Raw genomic sequence first — 25,309 nt, 5'->3', positions numbered from 1 at the left:
CAAAAAGGCACATTTACGCCTTTAAAACAACCACAGCATAACAGCATGGGGATTGCTCTTACCGGCTAAATGTTTCGCGCAGTCTAAAAGCTGTTAAATTACTTTGGAGCGTATTGGTGGGAATCAACGCCAGAGAGGAGTGAGGCCAACCGACTCAGAGATCCGGCGAGAGAACCTTTTAAACTCGGTGTAAACTGGGGATGGATCACGTGGATACTCACAGACCAACCAGAAGGACCAAATTGTGTCACGTGTATTTGTCAGACCAATCAACACGGGCCGCTGGCGTGTTTGTGCTGGTCTTTTCTCGGCTGGAGGAGGAGGTCGAACGAAGGGTTAGCGATGTTTTCAAAAGGCGGCGATGAACGTCACACTACCGTAGGCTACGGTTAACGTCCGAGCTTTTCCCCCTTTGAGAAGCGGGGCGGGTTGGGGTGGGGGGGACGAACAAACGAATAACGGTTTCGAGTCGAGACACCCGCTGATGTATAGACGGCGGCCAACGTAAAAGGTAAGGCGGTGCGCTGCTTGTAGTTTATCCCGCGGACGGCGAGGCGGAATCGTGCTAGTTGCTGTTAGCCCCGTGCGAGCACAGAGCTAAACTGACGTAACATACGCGTGGGGAAACGAATTTTCATGTCTTCGTACGTACGAGTGCCACGTATGGACATTTGTATACATTCGCACCTACCGTAAATAGCGGGTATGAGCATGGCGGGCCGGAAAGGATCTGAAATGTCCCCCGGCTGGGTTGAAGTATTCGAAGCTCACTGAGCCGCAGTTAGCTTCCTAGCTGGGGACCCGAAGGAGGGGGCAGGGTTGCGGGGAGTATGGAGGGGGTACAGTGGTGAGGGTCTGCGGTGATGGTAGGGCTTTTGTCTCTGGGAGCTGTGCTTGTTTTGCCCTCACACACAAAAAATACTCGACTATGTAACATGCTAGCTGCAATTGGAATATTATTACACGGCGTCATGACAGCTCAGTGGACATCTTAAGGCATCATAGCTGCGAGCTTGTGTTTGGGAATTTTACTTGCCCATTGATAAAATGGCAAATTAAATGCCCATTGGATAAATTAAAAGACATTCTCGCACAACGTGAGTGGTTTGAAAATCCAGAATCATCATCTTAGCCAGTCAGTCCAGCCTGACTGTGACATGTTGGGGGTGTGTGTTGCCTCCGGATACAAAAGCCGCCTGTCTTTTTTACATGGCTACCTCTCACACAAAACGTCTGCGTGCACACCAAACAGTCACTTGCGAGGCAATAAAAATCACCAACTATGTCTAAGACCACATGGCAATCTTGATCTGTTCTGATTTTGTTTAAATATGCTCGTGTATGTCATAATGCATGCAAAATAATCTCCCAAGCGTTTTAAATGATCAAAGAAGTGTAATGAACAAAAACGTTTTTAAAAACACTCACAAAAGGAATCATATTGATGGCGACCCCCTTGTAAGCGCAAGTAATGGATGTATTCACCACAATAATAATAATGAATGTTATAATGTTCAGAATTGCATATGTTTTGAGTTTAACGCGCAAGTACATCACCACTTTTGATCCTGAAGTACTTAGGCATGATTTGAAATTCGTATCACAACACCACCCTTTTATTTAATTACATAATATAGAAAAACATACACTGGAAATGCGAAGAGATGGCATGTGTTTTGGCTATTGGCAGCCATTTTATGTCGTTTTTGCCGTGCAAATACTCCTTTTACAAATACTATTTTTAAATGCACATATCCACAATTACCAAACGCTGAACCTCTGAACCGCTCTCTACATCATCTTGATACTTTTATCTGTCTGCTGTCTCCGACATGAAACCCACAAAGAGCCTTGATTGCCTGTTGGACCACAACAGAGATCTTTCATCACGGCACTATTCACGATCAAACTAGTTTATGCCCTAGAACAAGCAGAATTGGAGAACTTTTGCTAAAAAATAGAGATTCTTGTAACTTTTTTTCCAGAGCAAATTGATGTTTGGTTCGACATTAAAGTTCAAAGTCAATCATCATCAGAAATGTTTAATGTTGCATTGCTGTCTCCAAGTGCGTTGAGTTTTTGTGATTTAATAACAATAACCGAGTGCAAGAAAAACACACACAAAATGACTCATTGTTACCTACTTTGGCTGTATAGTCATAGTCCGGTTGACATTCAGTCCAGGAAGGGAACAAAATGCAAAACATAAACATGATTTTCTCCTTTGTGAACAGGAACATATCTAATGCCAGTTAAAGTGAAAGGCAAAACAAAAATCTGGAAGAAGTAAATCCTCCAAAGGCAGAAATATTCTTTATGTATACAGTAGTTTTCGATTAAAAATGGAGTAATATCGCACATTTTGCTCTGTTGTTTTAGTCCTTCATTTTGTGAAAGAATAGGATGCAATATGGAATGCAGACAATGTGTGCAATGATGCAAAGCAAAAAATGTTTGGATGCACGTTTCTGCAGCACGATTAAAATGCAAGTGCCTCGAATTTCACATAATATCTAGAAGGTCATTTTGTACAAAAGAATAGTGTTCGGCGTGCAGGGGATTAATGTGCATGCATGAGTGTGTGGTATTTTTGAGCAGTTTACTTTTGGAAGATAAAGAAATACAAATATTTGAATAAGTGATTATTTGGATTATGAATCAAGATGTCAATATCAGTCAAAATTCAGATGATGTTTTTCAGTACTTGCCCAACCCTAATTGGTATGGGAAAATTTATTGAATTAAATCTTTGTAAGAATTGTATTTAATCCACGGTAGTGTACTTAGTTAGTTCAGTAAATGTATAACTTTTTTCGGGTTACATTGACAGTGTCACATATCCAACCAATGCGATCTGATCATATGTATTTGACGCGGCACAAACTGTTGAGAATATTTGCATTTATATTTTCTAGTATTATATTCGAATGCGGTAGATATATTCCCATTTTTAATCCCACAAACATTTATTTTGGATATTTTGTTTTTCTTTCTCCACAGACAATTTGTTTATTACTCTCTAACGGTATCATTATCCGTGGCGGAATTTCACAAAGAGAACGCGTGTTGAGTTTTCCCGGAAGCGTGCCGCCTCTCGTTTAATCGGTTGATTGAGTTGAATGGTTACATTGAGTAAACTGGGGTAATTTGTTAGCGCAAATTCTATATCTGCTCATTAACTTGTAGCCCTAAAAGGAGCTGTGTCCATCCATGCACACAGGAATGTCAACTTTATCATTAATATCTTGCTAAAGCCTTCCTGCTATATGTGTGTACTGTGCAACCTGGATGCCAAACTAGGAGAATATATCCGCCAGACTATAAGCCTCTTACGTTGGAGAATAGCCCATTGACAAAGGGACAATTACATAAGAGTCTGAATAAGAAAAATAATTTCATCGCGGAAAAGGGGGAAAAAGCATGCTTCTTGACAAATAAAACATTTTTTGGTTATATCACATCAGGTGTCATATTGTTTCATATTGCAACAATAATAAAAGTGAACAAAATAATCTCAAGAACACATGCCTGGAATAAAACAGAAGGTCAACCATTTTGGCTTGAAGCAGCCCTGTCCCAATCCACGTCATGGGTAAATTTGACAAGAATTGGCATTATTTTTCACGTAAGGACACAACATTCATAGGATGACATGTCGTGAAAAAAAATCTCAAGTATCCTTGTCCAAAATTGAACACAAGTATATTGTATTTTCCGGTGTATAAGTCGCACCCAAAAGCCTTTATTTTCTTGAAAAGGTGACCCTGAGCCTTACACGCAGCTGCACCTTATATGTGATGTAATATTGAGCCACAACAGGTCTCACAACTACTGTCAGCAGCCAACGACTCTATTTCTCCCTGTAGAAGTAGTGCGTACGCCCGGCCTACACTGTAGCTTCTTATAATGTGGTGTGCCTTATATTAGGAAAACTTTTATACACTTGTACATTATCTTTGTAAAACTCTTTCATTCTTTGAAGTTGCGCCTTATAATCCAGTAGTGTGCCATATGTATGGAAAATGTTTGAAAATCCACCATTCATTCCGGGTGCGCTTTATACTCAGGTGTGCCTTATACACTGGAAAATACGGTAAATTACAATTGAAAGAACCGTTTATGACAAATCTCTTGGCTCGGATTTTGACAAGATCTTTAGCTTAAATGAGCACCAATCGGACGGTGTGATAATAGATAGCTGGGTAACACATACTTTCCAAGATTTTTTTTCACCGCCAAATATGAATTGTCATACATTTTGTAGCTCTTTTAAACGACACACCACATCTCATTATCAAAGCAGCAGAGCACACAGCATGACTGAGCCAGCGTGCGACTGGTTTTCTCAAACGAGCGTCGAGACCTCGTTGGAGTGGGAGGAGCATGCTGCCAAGCACATATTATGGACTCGTGGTGCACATTTGCGGATGAAATGCGCCGCTGAGTGTTGTTGATTTTGTCGCGCCTCGTCTTGTTAAATGCTGCCACACAGACATGTTGCCATGCTAACTGACCTTATCATTTGTCAGACTGCAGGACGACTGCGTAGCCATGAAATGAACACTGCAGCATTGCACGGCGCCGCGAGAGTGGCTGCCTTTCCAGCAGCTCCTGTGTTTTGCTTTTCTACTTTCATTTCTTTCATAACTTTGCTGCTGTGAAATGTGAATTTCTCCACTGCGAGACTAATAAAGGCAAATCCAATCCAATCCAATCCATTACATTGCACACTTTAACTGGATTGAATAATGTTAGTGTGTTAACAACCTGTTAAAATACGTCTGTGTAAGCTCTCAGTCATACAGGAGTGGTCCTTCGATGAAAAGGTTTCTTCAGCCGTCATTTGTACTTTGAAGGTGTCGGACATTTCACTTCTCATCCAAGATATCCCTACTGTCCAGGGGTGGCAGTGCCAGACCTCTGTTATGATAGGTCCCTGCTCTAAGGATGGGGGAGCAGAAGACTGTTTCCTGAGGCTACACTGATTACTCTATTGTCCTGACTGACCTATTAAAATCCATGTTAAGCGCTTCGTTCCAGCTTCAGCTGTTGTTAAAGCACTATATAAATCCATATGTATTGTATAGTATTGCATTGTAAAATTAGACCTGCAACAAGCAAGTCGTGAATTTATTCTTCTTCACGAATGAGTTGACTTTTGGGAAGCCTCAACATAGCTGGAAGTTCACCAAAGTTTGCCAATCTGCTCATTCTGGTTACCAAGGTATATATCAGGGTTCCAGAACATAAGATCATCACGAAGTTGGTTGGCGATGTCCATCATCACTAGATAAACAAAAAAACATTACCACAATAATCATTGTAGCCCCAGTTCTGTATTTACTTAAACCATTGTCACTGATCTGTGTTCCACAGTACCAGACACTTTAAAGCGCTCAAGGACTGCTGTACGATTGCTCACTTAAACTTGATATTTTCCATATACTCCCGCAACTGTCATTGGACGGTACTACGGCACGACAGTACCCTTATATGGCAGAAAGTCTTCCGATACTTATTTGTCTTTGTTTTGTCATAGTTGCTTGTTATTGATAATAGTAGCATAGCATGTACAACCGGAGACACAGTCCTTGTGTTTTTTTCATACTTAGCCAATAACAATGATTCTGATGCCGATTCTGAAAAAATCGTTTCGATGACTCAAAATGAAAAACGCAGTCAGGCGATTTTGATGTTTTGCATTTGCAGTTGTACGTTGAGGAAAAAAATGTATACTCCCGGATATTGGTTAATCCACATCAAATGGAATTGGCTATCACACATAGAATTCTGAAGTACACGTGGCTGGAATTTCGCAAGAAATTGCCGTTTTTGAAGGGAAGCAGCCATTTTGCACCAGTGGGAACTTTCAGTAAAATTTGTGTTTGACAACATTATGCCAAAGGACAGCAAATTGAGTAGACTTGTCTATCCTAGCAGGAATTACAAATTATTCTCAAAGAACTATCCCCTAAGTTTGACAGAAGGTCAATTGCCCTCACACACTGACGATTGCGTCAAGTGGTCACTTCACATCTCCAGGAATGCATCCACTCGGTATTTGAAATTGTCTTAATGCATTAGCTACACTCATGTATTTCTTATTTCGCAAACACGTGATGCAGTGGAGGACCCTCCTCGTATGGATTGCAAATGTCCCGGTCACGTGAGCTTGCCTCTTTGGAATGATGACCCGTCCCAAGCGTAGGTCCTAACCTTTACTCTAATGCCCAACACACCCTCACCCTCCATGCAATGCTCCTTTGCTTTTAATCCATAATTGCCAACAACGGTGTCATTGTTCTTGTTCACCGATTGCCTATCTCATAATTAACCTAGATTCATAATGGCTTGCACTTGCATTCTTTAGTAGCACTTTAATAGTCGCTATTTTGAGAGTACCGGTTAACAATATTTTCACAAAACATGTACTGTATGACGAAAAGTAAACTAAGACAAAGTGAAATTAAATGTTCTGCTTCCACTGTAAGGGAATAACAAGTGAATTCATTGAGGTGCTGTAAACTAGCAACAAAAGGCATTGCGCCGACATCTCTATCGTGACACTCATTGGCGTTATTTATGCAAATGATCATTGAGCTGAATTCAGTTTGCTTTGCTACATTTGACTTATCGCGAGAGATTTTTGTTGTCAGGCATCACTGACCTTAACTCATTTGCTGCCATTCCCGAATGTATTCGCTAATTGAAAAGTGTGACGTGTAGCGCCATTCCCGAATTTGTTCATGTTTTGGTTTGCTAGGTGTCCCGATAAAGTGCTGTTCAGACCTCTGGCAATGTTTTTCCCTTCCACGAGGGGTCAGCAATTGCCTTTTGTCCATGTTAGCGCTTTGTTCTCGGTTTTCTCTGACTGAGTTTAGTATCGTCGGCAGTGGAAAGACCCCTGAAGGCCCAAGAACCACACAACCTAATTGTTGGTAAATAGTAGTTTACCGATTACTGAAAAATTATCCCCAAACACGGGTTTCACGAATCAACATGAAATTGGTTGGACGTGTCTGTTGAAACAGTGTGCACTAGAGCCTCAGGAACCTAAGCCTGAAATTAAACTGCAAGTCGACCATTTTAGTATAAAGGAGTCTTTTTGTACGTAGTTGCACATCCTGGAAAGTTAGGGAAAATGTGTGTGTGTATCTTAATCTGTTGTACTACTACCCATTTGAAATGTTACCTCCGTTCATTGGTAAAGCGCTCTTTTGACAATTTGGTGCTGGTGGAGGTTTGCATTCTTCTCAGATGTGCTATTTAATCACATGTGTTGTTGAAGGGCAATTCCTTTGTGTCATCTTGACAGCATGCCTGGTGAAAACACACGTTTTAAACCATGCGTCAGTGGCGTTGGCCCGTAGCCCCAAGTGCCGCCGTCACGCTTTAGAGGCGTCTGGATCTCTGCGGGCCTTTGTTGCTGCCCCGGCCCCTCTTTCTCCTTCATTGTTGCCTGTAGTGATCGGGCTTTTTTGTGTCTGCCTTTGTCCTGCTCCTCATTAGAGAGTCGGTGCAGTAGTGGAGGAGGGGGCGGCGACGGAGTAGATGCACACCCCCCCCTACACATTTCTACCCCTACACTGTCATTCAGCCGGATGTCAGAGATTCCCCCCATCTCTATCACGAGATTCCATTTTAGTAAAGTGGACGCCACGGTATGGTTATCCTTTGTGTCCCACGTACGATCCATGGTGTCATCAACGCGACTGCGCCTGCTGCGTGTCAGGCCTGTGATGCTATTCTTAGCCCTCCCTCGTCCCATGCTGCAGTCGCAGGGTCGGTCGGGTTACTACGTTGGACATGCTCCTCGTACAGCGACGGCAACACTACAACCACCATGGATTCCCCCGCCCCCTCCCCCATAATGGTGCCATGCAGCAGAGCTACCCTGATAGCAGATTTCCCCATACCAAGGGCGTATGCGTCTACCGCTCAGAGCTGTCATCATGAGATTTACAGATAGGGTTGGTTTTACAAATCTAAATAATCCAAAAATACAACAAAATGGTCACTTTTCTGATGACCCTAAAAATTGCATCTTTGTTCATCAAAGACAGCAAATCGTTCTCAACGCCTTTAGGCCATTATCTTCTCAAAATAACACCCACTGGTGTGGACTCCACAAGAACTAAGATTTGTGAAGAAATATTCAATTTATGAAATTGTACAAAATGAGGTTTTAGCCTGCCGCTTTCAAAAAAGCTCTTCCAGGACCATTGTACTGTATAGTGGTGCTTTCATGCATCAAGTTTTTCACGATGCAATCCCTCATTAGACAAACCTTTGGTTTTGACTTGTGAGTGAAATATACAAAAGATGAGCATTGTTGGGAAGCAGAGAAGTCCACTCACTTAACAAGCAGTAGCTTTGCAGATAAGGAACAATTCACCCCACTACCCCTCAAAAAGTCTTCAAGCTCTTTATTTCAACATCCAGTTAAATTTACTGTCAAACAACACGTAGAACAAAGAGCTTTTATACTGTATTGAAAAAAACAGCATCGCTTTACCATCAGAAGGTCCACATGGCTTAATTCATAACAGCATGGACATGCGAACAGCAAAGTATGTCAGAGACATCGAGAGAGTCTTCAGCTGCCTCGAGCTATTTGAACTGTATCTGGTGACTGTAGCGTTAAAATTAGGTGTGCTCCGATCGATCGGTGGCCTATGATCATCGGTCAAAAATGTGTGTGATCTGCAAATCCAAACAAAACCATGAAAGACTAATCAATCACTCCGTGTACCGATATATTATCGTTCTGGTAAAGCGGTGACATATTTGTCCCCAACTGTTTTTTTACTTTTAAGAATTGTTCATGTGTCTTTACAAAATAAGTGCAGACGTGGTAATGGCTTAACATTGCATTATTTTTTCTCCAGCAATGCATGATGCATCACCAGTTACACTTAAGGAATTGGCATGGATGTTATGACAAAAAAGTGAAAACGTTTAACCTTTAAATAGAACACACACGGCTACTGGTAAAAAAATCAGAAGGATGAAAATTTGTATATCTTTATTATTTAAATATATCCTCCCACACAATGCTCTGTGTAGCTAGAACCGAGCCGCTCAATGATACAACACTACTGTAAAGTATTGCTGTGTTCTATTTGTCAAACACGAATGTATTGATGGCAGAAGAAGTTTTGCCATTGATAAGAAAAAACAGCCAGATGAAAAGCATGTGAGAACAGGTGCTAAACCCCGATCGGAACATCTCCCGTTCAAATCACTCAAGTAATGCTTCACATCTGTCTTCCATGGAGAACTTGTGGAACCTATCAACTGCTATTGCACCCTCGAGATAGGACAACTTTGCACAATTCCTCTGCCTTTTTGCTTGGGAAAACATATTTTTTGTGGGCCAATTATGGGCTTAGTTGAGAAACCACAAAGCCAGTCAGCGTGCCCTTTCCACACACTTAATTTGTGTGCTTGATGATCTTTTTATACTGCCCTCAAATAGCCCATGTGAGCATGCCAGGATCATTTTAGTAGTCATGTGTGTGTGTGTGTGTGTGTGTGTGTGTGTGTGTGTGTGTGTGTGTGTGTGTGTGTGTGTGTGTGTGTGTGTGTGTGTGTGTGTGTGTGTGTGTGTGTGTGTGTGTGTGTGTGTGCGCGCGCGCGCGTGCGCGTTCTTGTGCGTGTGTGTGTGTGTGTGTGTGTGTGAACTGTGTAGATGTTTGATCCTGACTTGAAAGAGCCTAAGGTTAAGATCGGTGCTGGTCTAGTCAAGGCCAAGCTGGCGGGGGGGTCCACGTGCCCTCATAATTTCAGTTCTGCGATGTGGCCAGTGTTGCTTTTAAAGTTGGCCGCTTGGATTGGATTGGATTGGATTGGATTTGCCTTTATTAGTCTCACAGTGGAGAAATTTACATGTCCCCCTTTCCCATTTGCTTCCCCCTTTCTATTGATGAAAGTGTGTTTGCTGACTAATGGCCGATTACTCATTGGCATCCAGCAGGGAAGTATACTTTGTCCTGTCCTGTTTGTGCTCTGGATATTAAAATATTTCGTACTTGCAGTGTCAACTGCTGAAACTCATAAACCTATGCCATATTTCACTCTTATCATAACTCAAAATCCTACTCTAATTTCAATCCATCCCTAACTCCTAACCCTGCTCCACTGTCAGGTTTATTCAAATTTCTACAATGGCCCGAACCCGTATCCTTACTCCTAAACCTAACCTTTGTCAATTCTACCTCAAGAGGGCCTTTTCCCTAATTAGTTGTATTCGTTTAGCTGGATCATATATCAATGGTGTCATTTCTAGATGAGTGAAGTTGCACATGTACCCAAATGTCTGGACTTGTCCTTTTATCCTGCACAACAATCTGAATAACAATGTAATAGTATTGTTTATCATTAAACAAATCAAATGTATCAAAAAAGGAATCCCTCATTTTATAATAATGCTTACATGCACCATTCAGACAAAATGGTGCCATTTGCACCCCTGGCAATGACTAGGAAATACATTTTCATAAAGCATCCTGCATATTGATGTGCATTGCCTTAACGTTCAATCGGTGTAAATGTCATGGCTAACGTGGCTGTATTTTCATCCATACATTTCCTGATCCGCTTATCCTTTCGGGCCTTTCACAGCCGTCATAGGGAAGTATGAGCAAACCTTAGGAGTCGAATCCTAAGAAGCATACTTGGTGCATACCCAGCTTTGTTTCTTTCAAACAGAAGAGGCTAGTTACGTTAGGGTTACCCATTATGACGTACTTTGAGAAGTTTTGGATGAAAGCTGTTTTTTTACCTACCCTGCTTTTAGTTTGAATCACCGAAATATATTTTCTGACAATTTTGATACTCCACCTGATTATTTATTCACTTTCAGGTACATGATGAACCTGCTGTGCCGGAGCTGTTTCAGCTAGTTGGATGCCAGACCATGGCCAAACCTGGGAGTGACAAAGATGGCGCCATGGTGGAAAAGCAAGCGGGAAAGAAGGTCCGGACAACCCAGACCTTGGTTCCTGACATTTTATTATTCACAAGTTGCCCTTTTATCTGAGGAATGACTTGTAGCTCTAAATGTCAGACATTCACTCGGTGAAAGCATTAAAACGTCATTGCTGTATTTATAGCAACCACCATGAAATTCAAGAGGCTGTATTCCCTAATTATTGCCTCCTGTTTTCCCGCACATTCCATATGTCACAACCGTTTTCCCCGCCGCTGAAGAAACAAACTTCTTCAAACGACAGTCCTTGGTTTGGGTCGCCTACACACTTTTTTTTCCTTTTCAGAGGTTATCTTGACTTTTTGCAAAAGGTCGCTTGGAAAAGTCTTGCCTCTCCGTTTATTTTCGAAGACGTTGGGAAATGTTTGATCTTGATTAAGTTTTGCGACAGTGGGATGTTTCACACACAGCCTGCAAATTAGCCAGGGCATAGGTGGTGATGCTACTGACGGAAATTGACAAAAATGTTGCAATTCCCATAACGATCAACACTGCTTATCGAGCCAGTGCCTCATCAGTTCTCTTATTGATTCTGACTAGGCAAGAAAATGAAATAATACATAATCGATTGATTGCTGTGATTAATATCTGGTACCCAAGTTAAGAACAACTGTGTTAGACCATATATGTCAGGATTTGTATTCATTTTCATTTCATGAGTCATTTTTACTTTTTTACCCATTTTATCTGCCCAACAGTGCAAAGACAAGTTGTCCCCCTTCACCAAAACACCCAAGCTGGACCGGAGCGAGTTGCTGGGAAAGGAAGGCAAAGTCAAGTCTTCCATGAAGCGCAAACTCTCCTTCACGAACAGTCCCACCCGGATGACGGCGGATGAGCGCGACTCAGACACAGGTGAGGGCTCTTTATTCCTCGTCATCTTCAGCTTGGCAATGTCGTAGTCTTCCTACCCCCGTTGTCCAGTTGTTAGTTAGGGTTTGTCGTCATTTTGAAAATGTCACCTAAGCGCAGGAATGTCCAGCACTGGGCCTCGGAGGCTGCTATCATGCTTTGTTTTCCACTGCTCCCTGTGGCAGCACACCTGATTCCAAGGATTAGCTCATCCACAAGCTCTAAAGAAGTGTGAGAATAATGGTAATCATTTTAATCAGGTGCGTTGTGGCAGGAAGAGATTGGAAAAGTGGCGGGAATATGACCCCTAATGGATTTATTTTGATAGTTCGTCCCTGATTCATTGCTTCTACGGGCGTTGATGGCAGAGGATGGTTAAATAATCAGGAAGCCAGGTGTTGAACAGAAAATTGGTTTAATCTTGAAGAGAGCGGAGACATCGCGGTGTTGGCTAAGGAGGGAGCATGGAGAGAGAGAGACGAACTGGAATGGGAGAGCATTTATACGTGGCGCACAGGGTGTGACGCGATAGGATGTGACGTAATGTAGATGCGACATCATGTCAGGGAAGGCAGGATATGACGTATCAGGAAGTCCAAAACGAAAACAAAGATTAGAAAGCGATGTTAAAAGATGTTCGTATGGCGAATTACCCCAACACCCCTGCCTTAGAGACTCATCATATATAAGTGAATTGGCCGCGACAAAAAGTCAAAGCTAACAATCGTTATTGGGGGCTGCTTAGGGCCTCGCATATTGTGGAAGGCACCATACAGCGATGCGAGGGAGTGGCCTGTGATGGTAGAATAACAGGAAGTGATATGGTTGGCTTTCCAAGATCAGAACCAAAAGAACTTGATTGATTTTTATTGTTGGAATAAACAAGGCTATCAGACCTCACTTGACAATATATAATCTACAATAATCTATTTGTAATCTTGTATACAGACGCTCCCCAATTTACGAACATTCAAGTTATGAACAATGCTACATATGAACATTTTTGCCGGTACAGTATGTTCAGACAGAGATGCTCTAAGTTAGGTTTTGTATTGCGCGCCTTTTTCCGGCCGCGCACACTTGCGATTGGCTGCATACTGTGCTTCACGCATACACACAGACAAATTGGAGGTTTCAAGGGCGTGACTGACGCCAAGGATGACCAATCAGCGCCCGGCTATGCTGAACTGTTGCCAACGATTTCTGGCCCGATCCGCTGATCTCGCTTACGATTGGCTGCGTAGACTAAGTGGGCGGGGAGGAAATCCCTCTTCCCAGTTGATGCTACAGGAGGACACGATGCATTAGTAATTTAGTAATTACGTGCCACCAGCTTCACTAATGGCTTATTGAAGACCCAAGGATATATGTCGTCGTACTACAGTAGGTGTGAATTTATTTTAGAACTGTTAGTGTCTGCATTTTATACTTCCCCGTTCAGTGTTCAACTTAAACATACATTCCATATAAAATTTGTATTAACCGCAAAGTTTTACGATGTAATTGCTCATTGTGATTTAGGTTGTCATCACAGTGCCATAAATACTTGATGGAGTCATTTTAAAAGCTGCAACAGTGCCCAACTATTTGGGTTTTTTTCCTTCCCTTTTTGTACACGTATGAGTGAGCTTGGAGGGCGGTCAGAAACGGCTCAGTCAAGGACCAGCAGTTATTTAGATTTTTTACAGAATGTGAAATTCTCTGCAATAAAACGCTTTCTCTTTTAAGTGTTTCTCCTCTGTTCCTATGTTGAATGCAAACTGTAAATAAAGTCAAAGCTTTGAACTTGTGCAACAAGCTTGTCTTGCCACTTATCGATTCTTATTTTAGCCTAGTTGCAGCATGTTTGGTTGTGATTTAAATGCTGTAATTACAGTAAAGTGTGCCGTCGGGCATTTCACAATGCTGCCGCCCCGTTAAGATATCAACTTTCCTGAAAACCGCTTCTCTGTGTAAACTTTAGCAGCTGCTCACAGACCTATGAGACTTCTAGCAATCAGTTACAGGGACTCATCCGCTCTCTTCTCAGTCTTAGAGAGGGCAGCCAAATGAAGACCACCATGTGGGTGCAACCAACAGATGTACTGTTCATTTGTAGACCAAAGTTTCCAACCAGTGGCTAAAATGTAGCTTTTGCACCATTGAATTGAGCCCTGTCTTTTGCAATGTTCAGCATGCCTGATGCTGTGAACGCCTTCCACATACATCCTTTCATGTCATAAATAAACAAAGGTGCTAGAGATTCTGCTTATGTTGTCTGTGTCTCAGCAGGAATCAGTTTTGATTAGCTTTCTTGAAAGGTAGTCAGTATGATTTTCTAAAAGCAGCACCTTTTTTAAATGAGGCCCTCTTTGTTGAGCGCATGTCAGCAGAGATGTGCTTAGCATTCAAAATACCACTTACAAATGAATTTAACTTTTTTGAGATGGATTCAATTAATTTCACAGGTCTTACATCACTGAGCACGTATCGTCACCCGAACTGCACAATCGCCCAAGTCATTTTTGTCCAACAACCAAGTCCAATTGCCAAGAGTCATTTTTTGCCGATTACCATGGATGTTCATGGTAATTGGCAAAAAAAATGACTGGATAAACAAGAACAACAGGCAAAATCAATTCTTGATTATAATGGCTCTAAGGTAAAATGACTTGGGTTTGGTGTTTTGATATAGTATTTTGAAAAATTGGATGGTTAAATTTCAGTCAGTCGTGACTTCGCAAATATCATTTGTTTTTTTGTGATTTAATTTAATAATGTTAATGCTCATTTATTGGATGAATAAATACATTTTAACTAACCATTTTTTTCGGGGGTTGTAGTCAAATTAATGTTACAAGATGTTTTATTTAATTCCCATTGAACCGAGATGAAAAAAGGAGCTGATATATTACCACTGATCTATTGTATTGGACATATAATACAAACATGAATTGCAACCAGTTGACATGAAAATCCATGGCCACGTTGTGCAATGTGTCAAGGCCTACTTTTTTACGCCTTTCTCTGCGTTTATGATTTGAAAGTAACATTGGGGTTTGATTGGAGGGGAGTGCGCGAAAGAGCCGCTGTTTTCCACTGCTGCCCTCTGTTGTGTGTTGCCATGACTCATTCATAATGTGTGTGTGTGTATGTGAGCAGAGGGAGCGTTTTAATGCCGCGTTTTCCCACAATGCTTTGCACCACAGATGAGTCAGACCCAGGCCAGTCCGCTGAGACCTGGGGGGAGAGAATTGCGGCCCCCTGCCGGACATACACAGGTAATCAACTGATTCTAATGATCCAGCAGCTACTGCCGATTTCCACAAATATTTCCTCGTTTGTCCACCTTCCCTGTCACAAATGCACAACTGCACACGTGTGTGTTTATGTGTTTTCACACTCTGCATCCGCCCACGTATGTGTGTGTTGTCAACAACTTGGGTATGTTCGTGGTGGGTCAGGCTAGGGTGGATGTACTGCATTTTTTACTTCCTACTTGTAATCTGCTACTTGACACAAGGTGGAGGGCACGTAGTCAACACAATAATCACTCACTCTGTGATTAATGTATTGTTTTGGTGTTGTTTTTCCAGATAAGGATGGTCCAGATAAGAAGAAGATGAAAAAGGAGGCCGGGGGCAAGAAGTCACAAGCCTCCAACCTCTTGTTTGGCTATCCACTGTCCGAGCGCAAGCAGATGGCTCTGCTCATGCAAATGACAGCAAACAGTCCAGGTTTGTGCTCCTTTTCCTCCCCTCATCCAAGCCTTTAGTTCAAGTTAAGTCCACCGCACAGTGACCGGGCACCCAAAACTGTCATTCAGTGGGGTTCTGCAATTGTTGTTTTAAAGGTTTGAAATACGAGGCTGGGGCGTTGCTTTGGCCCCTGGTTTCACAATTAACTCGCTTCACAGCAAGCAACGTTTTAGCAGATGAACAATAATTGTTTTTTTATTCTTTGTTTATTATTATTCCCAGTTGAAATGTACTATTCAACCCAACATCAAAGATCGAGAATTGTACATCATGTATTGAAAATTGTTACTCAGCGTTGCCTTCTGCTAGCTTCATGCTAAAACACGAAGCAAAACATCTCCAATGCGATCTCCAGTAACATTGGTGTTCCTTACAGTTAGCTCCTTTGCCAAAAGTGAGACATGATACTGCGGCTCACTGAGAAGAGACCGTCTCTACCCATCCATTCATATCTGCATGTCTTTATTATGCTTTCCTTGGTGGGGCACACCTGAAGGAGCAAAATAATGTCCGTTGAACTAACGCAAAAACGTTTACATCGTTACTCTACGTTTCCATAATGTCCTGTCATTATACTTTTTTTGTTACATTAAATATCTCTCTATGTTTGTCCAGATTCCACGCCCAGCCACCCATCGCAGACCACACCGGTGCCCAAGAAGGTCCCCAGCAGCGCCTCGTCACGACAGAAGGACAAGGTTAACAAGCGGAACGAGCGTGGCGAGACCCCACTGCACATGGCCGCCATTAGGGGTGACGCCGAGCAAGTCAAAGACCTCATCAGCTTAGGAGCTGATGTCAATGTCAAGGACTTTGCAGGTGGGACCCCAATGACAGTCATCAACAACTAAAGTAAAATATGTACACACTCAGTTTCAATTAAGCGGCCAACATGTGTTAAACTTAAAAACAGAATACAATGATTTTCTCAGTGAAATTGAATACACTTCAAATACAATATATTTTATGTTCAAACTGATGGAATATTTTGTTTTCTGCAAATAAACATTTACCTGTTGCACCATGGCAAAAATCAAACACCTTTTGGGAACACTGCAACGGCAAATGGGTTAACTTGGATTGTTTATAAAAAGAATTATTATTCATTCTTATACCGTTGTGACCACTGACCCTACTCCCTCTTTTGGTGTTTTGAACAGGTTGGACGCCGCTTCATGAAGCTTGTAATCTTGGCTACTACGATGTGGCCAAAGTGTTAATAGCAGCTGGTGCTGAGGTAAACACGCAGGGTCTCGATGACGACACGCCTCTTCATGACGCGTCCAGCAGCGGGCATAAAGATGTAACACATGCGCCGACTGTCTGTTATATTAAATATGTGGAACGTTTTTTTATTCCATCTCCTGCTATTCTCATCCAGATTGTGAAGCTTCTGCTGCGCCATGGTGGAGATGCCTTCCAGGCCAACAAGCGCGGCGAGCGGCCAGTGGACGTCGCCGACTCGGAGGAGCTTGAGCAGCTGTTGAAAGGAGAGGCAGCACTCTCAGACCAAGATGACAGTTCCTCAGGTAAATAAAATATTTGGAAACACGTCAATTTGTAAAATAATAGCAGTTGTGAATACTGAAAGTCCCCTCATGTATATCCCATGTTTTTGTAAAGCAGACTCGGAGGATCCAACATCTGTCAATCCTTCCAGCGTGGATGACAACATGGACGACTCGGACGCAGAGAAGGACTCTGATGCTAAAGCGAAGATGTCTTCGTGCATGCCGGACCTGGACGAGTATGAGTTCAAAGATGAGGAAGAGGAGGATGACCTGAGTAAAGCACTCAATGACCGACATATCCTGCGGCGAGACTTGCGGCAGAGGGAGAAAGAGGACAAGGAGCGAAACAATGTGGCTGGAAAGCTGCATACAAAGAGAGAAGTTCTCTCCAAGTCCAAGAAGCCGAAGGTCCCTCGGGTACACTGCAGCTCAGATGCGTCCAGTGATGAGCATGAGAGCCTCCCCGACAGGCGGAGCTCACCCACCTGTTCCCACAGCTCAGAGGGTATCAAGGTGAAAAAGGACAATAGTGAGCAGAAAGACAAGGGAAAAGTCAAGAGAAAGAACAAAAGCCAACATAAAAATAAAGAAAACCAAGAGGACGGGAAGGAAAACAGCAAGTCACTAGTCTTACAGCTGGCCACAGTGTCAGAGAGCACGGAAAAGGGACGTGAGGAGGACTCATTCAAGATGTCCTTCAGTCCCAAAGACGACTCGTCCGTTCACCTCTTCCATTTGTCTGCCATCAAGTCACCCAAACTCAACCACGGGCTGGCCGACAAGCACACGCCGCTCAAGCAGGAGAATAGCTCGTGTCCCACCGACGCTATCAAGTACAACCAATACTCAGACACCGACTATTCCACAGAGGGCTCCAGCACCAAGGCCCACAAGCACAAAGAGAAGAGCAAGCACCACCAGATGGATAGTGAGCGCGATGACTACCGTGCCAGTCCATGCAGAGAGTCCTCCGCCCCAGTTTGTTCCGAGGGCGCCATGCGCAAGACGGATCTGGACATCAAGGCGGCTAAGAAGCACAAAGCCAAACATAGGGAGAAAGACAAACATCGGAGAGACTGTGAGACGGAGCGCAGCCGTCACAGGCAGAAGGACGCCAAGAGAGACGGCCACAGGAATCTGGAGTTTGACAGAGAGTTCTGGAAGGAGAACTTCTTCAAAAGCGATGAGGCAGATGACACGTCACTTGCAAAATGTGAAGCGGAGGAGAATTGCTCCCTCCAGAGGATATCTGACGGCTTTCCTTTCAAGGAGGAGAAGAATTCCAAGGAGAAATATTTTAGCAGTAAAGACAAGCGGCAAAGGGACGAACGTCATAAGGACAAGGCAGTGAAAAAAGAGCGTAGAGAGGAGAGAGTGAAAGAACGCGACAACAGAGGCGAGTGCAGCGGGCGGATTCCAAATGCCGAACTGCTGCAGAGCAACAACATCAAAGAGGAGGCGGACGAAACGTCTATAACTCTTGCAGCTGATCAGGAACATCTGGAGCCCACGCGCGAGAAAACAGACAAGCGGCTCCCAGAAAAAGAAAAGGAAATGGAAAAAATTGAGAAAAAGCATCTGGACAAGGAAAAAAAGCTCAAGTCAGAGCACACAGAACCGCAGAGTCAGTTGGAGCGCTGGAAGGAAAAGGAGCGATCCGGAGCCGCTTCCTGTCACTCGCAAGGTGATAAAAACTACAAGGAGAGTGAGAAACTCAAGTCTCTAGCCACTGCAAAGAAGCATGAAGACAGCCGAAAGAGTCGAGACAAACCGGACAAACGCTCTGAGAAAGATTACGGTGCCATGGATCACAGAGAAAAGGACCGCCTGAGTTTAGACAAAAAGAAGCCTTTGGAGAAATCCTCAGATCACAGCAGATCCGATCGCTTCAAGGAGAAAGACTGTGACCGAAAAAGAAAAGAGAAGCTAAAAGATGGAAGTCTTTCATCAAGTTCCAATCTGAAATTACTCCTGGAGGAGAAGAAGGTTTATCTCTCTGAAAGTGGCAAGTCCTCCTTCACAAAGTCTAAAGACGAGGCGGGGAGGATGCCAGAGAAAGATCGGGACCGGAAGGAGCGAGACAGAGATTCGGAAAGGCACAAAGACAAAGATCGACACAAGGACCGCTACCAGCAGACCAAGCTCAGCAAAGTCAAGCCAAGTGAGACGGATGTGGAAAAGCCCAAGCCAAAAAACCCCACTTCTGGAACGCGAGATGCAAGGCCCAAAGAAAAGCGTCTGGTCAATGATGACCTGATGCAGACCAGTTTTGAGCGAATGCTTAGTCTCAAGGATCAAGAGATCGAGCAGTGGCATCGGAAGCATCTGGAAAAGATAAAACAGAAGGAGCGGGAGAGACTGAAACAGAGACCCTTGCCGGACCCAGGAAAAGCAAGGCCAAAGGATAGGACCAAGACAGATGCCTGCTACAGCAAAGAGCTCATGCGCTCCAAAAGCTCTGAAGTTTCTGACACCCACGGCAGGGACAAACCCCTGAAGGAAGTCTCCAGTCTCAGGACTGTGTCCTTGGACGGAAAGAGCCTTCCCTCCATCGGCAACAAGATCATGTCGGCAGTTGAGAACTGCCTGAGCAGATCCCCGCGGCCTGAAGCCGAACACTGCGGCCTCATGTCCAGGTCCGTGTCTCTGGTCTCAGTCGCCAGCTCAGAGGATTCCTGTCAGGCAGTGACGATGACCCCCAAGCATGTGGAATACGACTCCGACATGAACCCGGAGCCGGCTGACATGCAGCCCACCATCTTGCAGTCTTCCCTTGTCATCCAGGCCACCAGATTGCCATCTGTTCTAGATAAGGACTGCCTTGTTCTACCGGTCACACAAAGACTGACGCTTCCCATCAGACATGAATCTCCTTGCCTCAGGGCCATCCTGGACGAGGATGCCAACGCATCTATTGAAACCAGGGTAACTGACAGTCCATCAAAACCCGATGCAGAAGTTCTGCAGACAAGGGAAACGTCAACAGAAAGAGAAGAGATGAGCGTCGGTCAACATTATTCGACCACTGATTCGGTAGCACAATATAAAGATAATGATGGCAGCTCCTCACCGAACAGAGAGCCTCCAAGTCTCACTCTGTGTGGTAGTCTGCCAATAGAACCCTCTGATACCACTGTCATGAGGGACATCCCCTGTCTGGAAAACTCAAATTCACTACTGGAACCTACCAAGAGGGACGTTGACCCTCCGTCAGCATCCCTGTCGACAGGAACACCTGATCTCATGGACCCCGAAAGCCTCCAGCAAGGGATGCCTGTCCATGCCGGACTGCCTGTAGACCCTTCTACAGCCCAGCTTTTAGGCGAGAAGGAAAAAACGGTGACCATGGAAGCTACAGAAGACCAAAATGCAGACGATTTCCCTGGGAACATCAAGGTAGAAGTGGTGCAAAATCCAACACTTTCCACTTGCACGACTGAATTTCTACCAAGCACAGAGTCTAAATGTCTGCATGAGAATCTAGATCCAAGACCTCCTGATGTAGTCACCTGTGACACTACAATGTTGATGTCAGACTATGATTCCAACGCAAATAAGGACCAAGACACGTCCGATGTGCAGCAGAAACCTGAGCCTCATCAGAGTTCTTCACTTGAGGAACACGTGAATCCTGAGCTTCAGTCTGAGCCCATGGAAGTTGACAGGAAACCTGAATACTTGGCTGAAGATTCTTGTCTGGCTCCCATGCAACCGGTGGGCCAGAGCGACTTGAGCAGCAGCTGTAGCAGCACCAGCAGTAGCAACAGCAGCGGTAGTAGTAGTAGCAGCAGCAATAGCACCTCAAGCAGTTCCTCGCCCCAATCTGGAGAACCAGAGTCAGACTGCTCTGTTGCCAAGCTCAAGCTTCGCTCATCGGACGAGGAAGTGGACCTTCAATTGCCACACCCTCGTAAAAGAAAGATGCCTAAGCCCACCTCTTGCCAGGCAGGTCCGGTCCCACAACAGGAACTTGAACGGGAGAGCGATGAACCCATCCAGCAGCAGTCGCTTGCTGCCATCGTGGCATCCGTCAAGCTAGAGGAAATTGAGCCCTACCAGACTGAGCGCGCCAACCCTTACTACGAGTTCCTGCACATCCGGAGGAAAATTGAGGAGAAGCGGAAAGTGCTGTGTAGTGTAGCACCGCAGCCTCCACAGTATTACGATGAATACGTCACATTTAACGGCTCCTACCTCCTGGACGGGAACCCGCTCAGTAAACTGTGTATTCCCACGGTAAGTACACTCATTTATCGGTATCATACCACTTAATTGAGAACTAGATAGTTAATTGATGAAAATATCCTGGACAGATAACGCCGCCTCCTTCATTACCTGAACAACTGAAGGAGATGTTCAAGCAGCAGGAGGTTCTTCGCATGAAACTGCGCCTGCAGCACAGCATTGAGAGGGTGAGGCGGCTTGTACAGTCATCACTGTTTTCCGTTTGTCCATTTTTCACTCAGTCACCGCCATAAAAAGCTAGTCCGAGACCACCAATCAAATATTGCAAGATTCAACATCACGCATGATCATGTTTTTTCCCCCGTCCCTCTTAGGAGAAGCTGATTGTGTCCAATGAGCAGGAGGTCCTGCGCGTGCACTATCGGGCAGCTAGGACACTGGCCAATCAGTCACTGCCGTTCAGTGCCTGTACTGTGCTGCTGGATGCTGAAGTCTACAACATGCCCCAAGATGTCCAGGTAAGAACCACTGGGGCCACCAATCTCATTCATCAAGCGTCGCTGTCCTACCTGTTTTCCTTCTTTCCCCGCTGCACACACCCAATTCAAATGTTGGGGACCGTTCTCATGCTTGCTGATGAGCTGATTCTTGAAATCGGGTACGTTGCAGCAGGGGGTGGTGGAAAACAAGCACGACAGAGGGTCCCGAGGACCGCAGTTTCATGTACCATCCCTTCTGACAGAAGCTTGACGAAAGTGTGGTTATTGCGTTTCAGAGTGAAGACGGGAAAACGTCGGTGAGGGACAGATTCAATGCCAGACAGTTCATGTCTTGGCTGCAAGACGTTGACGACAAGTTTGACAAGCTCAAGGTAATTTGCAATGTACCCTCAAAACAGTTTTGCTTCTCACCTGTTTTGCATGGGTTCGACCTGGGTTCTTGTGCCTGGCCAACCGTATTAAGTAGTGAGAATTGATAGTGATTGATATTGCAAATATTTGAAAACAAAATATATTAAATACCGTGTTCCTTCACTTATCGCAGTTAATGGGTACTGGGACCCTGACACATGGCTCCCCCGAAGGAATTTTCATGAAAGTGTATATGGGTAGCAATATGTCGAAAATAAGTAAACAAATACAAAGACCACGGCAGTCCCTGTATTTACTTACCATATTTTCCGGTGTATAAGGCATACCCAAAAGCTTTAAATTTCTTCAAAAAATGACCCTGCACCTTATAAGCTGGCGTGCCTTGTGTGAAGTAATATTGATCCACAACAGGTCTCACAGCTACTGTCAGCATCCACCGACTCCTTTTCCCCATGTAGATGAATAGTGGGTAATCCCAGCCTCTACTGTAGAGCCTTATAATGTGGTGTGCCTTATATTTATATATTAGTAAAACCTTTTTCATTCATTGAAGGTGCGCCTTATAGTCTGGTGCACCTTGTATATGAAAAGTTTTAAAATACACCATTCATTGGGGGTGCACCTTATACACCAAAAAATACGGTAAATCTTTCATTATAAAATCATTTACAATAAATTAACATTCAGCAACATTGACTTTTGAGAGAGAAAGACACTTACTCTCACTTTATGGTGCTCTGACAGTGGAGCCACCGCTAGCCTCCAGCTAGCTGCTGAACAGCAATGCGGCGCAGCCAATGTGTTTATGATAAAACTCAGCAATTCAGCTGTATTGATGCTGAGGAGGCGACGAGAGAGTTTTGCTCTTTTCGGACAACGCGAGTCGCCGCTTCTCTATCTCTCATGAGTGGGGAGTGGGCAGGTCTGTTTGATCTGTGATGGGGTTAGGCGTCCCAGCCACCACGAGTCTCCCTGTCTAAGTGAGCATGCCACATAGACAGTAGGTTATTGTAGGGCTTGTCTACCTACGCATGTAAAGCCTGGACCCAGCAGATTGCGTGGAGGAAACCACTAGACTGGTTCAACAGGCATGCAGATGGGCCCCGCAAAACGTTGTGGAGCGCAAGTAGGGCACAGTGAGACACGTAGAACACTGTGGTCATCCACTGCATCCCAACCCATCCCCAGTCGTCTTGACTATGTCTTCCCACTGAATTCTGATGGGCTGGGACAAGAGAGAGTGAGGCAGATGACATTGCGCAACTCTCCTTCACTTTAATCAAACTCGCGCGCAAGTCATCTTCACCATCCCCCACTCCAGTGAAGATGGTCATCTCTTTCCAAAGAGGACGAACACCGTCTCTCCTGAGCTCATGCTCCCTTTCGCTCAAGTGCTCCCCCACCCATTCCCCTCCAGGAAGCACATAGCAAACAACAACAACCTGGCTCGACACTGATCAAAGTGACAACCACGTGATGAGACATAGATCAGAGAGTAAGTCACATGACTAAACAAAAAGAAAGGCTGCCTGGATGCACAGCCAATCAGCTCATGTGATGTGATGAATCCACTCATACTGTCATTGGTCGACATCGCACAGGGAATGAATGATGCATACAGCCACACACAAAACTTCTAAGTCATTCATTTTTCACATTTTCTTCTGAATACAGTAAATAGTGCGGAAAAAAATTGTGGTGCACTGAATCCGCAATAAATGATGAATCGCAAAGTAGCAAGGGATCGCTGTGTGTCACTTGTAGTTCAAATGTGTGCATGCGTGCGGACATATTGAGTTAACTCGTATGCACTGTGCATTTTCTAGACATGCCTGCTGATGCGTCAGCAGCATGAGGCGGCGGCGCTGAATGCCGTTCAGCGTCTGGAGTGGCAGCTCAAGCTCCAGGAGCTCGAGCCAGCCACCTACAAGTCCACCAGCATCTTTGAGATCCCCGAGTTCTACATCCCACTGGTGGAGGTCAATGACGACTTTGACCTTACGCCCATATGAACCAGGGCTGCAATGCAATGCCCACGGCTCAATGTGAAGCACTTAAATGGACAACGCACCGTGGAGCACTTAAAACCCCCGGTCCAGGAGACCAAAAGGCCTGAAGTGGCTAGCGCTTGAAGCCGCGACGCCCAATAGGACGCTGAAAACTCCAGCGCTAATTTTATTGTCATGTTAAGCAGGGTCTCTCGCTCTTTCTCACTTTCTTTCTCTCTCTCTCTCTCTCTCTCTCTCTCTCTCTCTCTCTCTCTCTCTCTCTCTCTCTCACTCTCTCTCTCTCTCTCTCTCTCTCTCTCACACACACATACAGAACATCAAAGTTGCGTGTGTATGTTTGTGTACAGATTGTGCTCTTTTTTTAACTTATTTTCTACACACAAAACTTGTGCATTTGTACATAGCAAAAAAATGTGTTATAATTATTATTGTTTTCAAGAGCGCTGTACAAAAACAAACCAACAAAAAATAAGTGCAAGATATTTTGATTGTAAACGTCTCCTGTTTTAATGGACCAAAGTGTTTGTTTTCGGTGTGTCCGTGATGTCCTTGTGTCTTTTTTCAGTCTTTTTGTGTGTGTGTGTGTGCGTGTTTTTCACACTGTGCATGCCTTTTTTCAAGTATGCCTGATTTTTCTTTTTTTTCCTTCTTCCCTGTGTGTACTCGCCACCGCCTCGTGTGTATTTGTGTGCGTGCCATCCTGTGTGTGCATTCGAGTCCATTGAGGAGAGCGACGGAATTTAAAAAAATGAACAGAAAACTTTGAGTTTCAACATGAGATGACAGCAAAAAGCTATTTTTTCAACATGCCTTTTGATGAACGATAGTTCTAAAAAATGTCTATTTTAATATTTACTTGTTACAAGACCTGTACATACTTGTAATATATAATTGAATAAATTTTATTTGTTGTGAAACTAAGTTTTCTCGTGTTGGAATTTTTATTTTGATGAAATAAAAATTCATCAAAAAAATCATATCTAAAAAGATATACATGCATAGGAAGTCACATAAAAAGAATTCACAATTCATAAAAGACACATTACAGTGTCGAATTAAAGATTTTGTATTTAATTGTTATTATTGAACCACATGTCTGGAATTTCCAAGGGTAATTTTAGTTTAAAAATAGACTGAATTAGAAACAATAATT

General features: G+C 43.9%; 1 protein-coding gene across 4 annotated transcripts; it reads left to right on the top strand.

The window, feature by feature from the left end:
- Positions 1-371: 371 nt before the first annotated feature.
- On the top strand, positions 372-25,077 carry ankrd12 (ankyrin repeat domain 12). Of its 4 annotated transcripts, none has more exons than XM_089007402.1 (13): positions 372-511; positions 10,865-10,978; positions 11,689-11,845; positions 15,031-15,102; positions 15,418-15,558; positions 16,195-16,398; positions 16,740-16,882; positions 16,961-17,108; positions 17,203-21,326; positions 21,404-21,502; positions 21,650-21,793; positions 22,051-22,146; positions 23,974-25,077. In XM_089007402.1, the coding sequence occupies exons 2-13, from the start codon at positions 10,919-10,921 to the stop codon at positions 24,157-24,159; spliced, it is 5,574 nt and encodes a 1,857-aa protein (XP_088863528.1). In that variant the 5' UTR covers positions 372-511; positions 10,865-10,918; the 3' UTR covers positions 24,160-25,077. The 4 variants fall into 4 exon arrangements, with proteins under 4 accessions (XP_088863528.1, XP_088863530.1, XP_088863529.1 ...); XM_089007403.1 differs by having other exon boundaries at positions 373-511; positions 17,206-21,326; XM_089007404.1 differs by lacking the exon at positions 15,031-15,102.
- The last annotated feature ends 232 nt before the right edge of the window (positions 25,078-25,309 follow it).

Source organism: Hippocampus bargibanti, linkage group LG11 (assembly GCF_051943395.1).
Source record: "Hippocampus bargibanti isolate YZ-2025 linkage group LG11, ASM5194339v1, whole genome shotgun sequence".
In the NCBI taxonomy this organism is placed as follows: domain Eukaryota; kingdom Metazoa; phylum Chordata; class Actinopteri; order Syngnathiformes; family Syngnathidae; genus Hippocampus; species Hippocampus bargibanti.
Note: the sequence above shows the minus strand (reverse complement) of the source record. Positions and strands in the feature narration are given on the sequence as shown.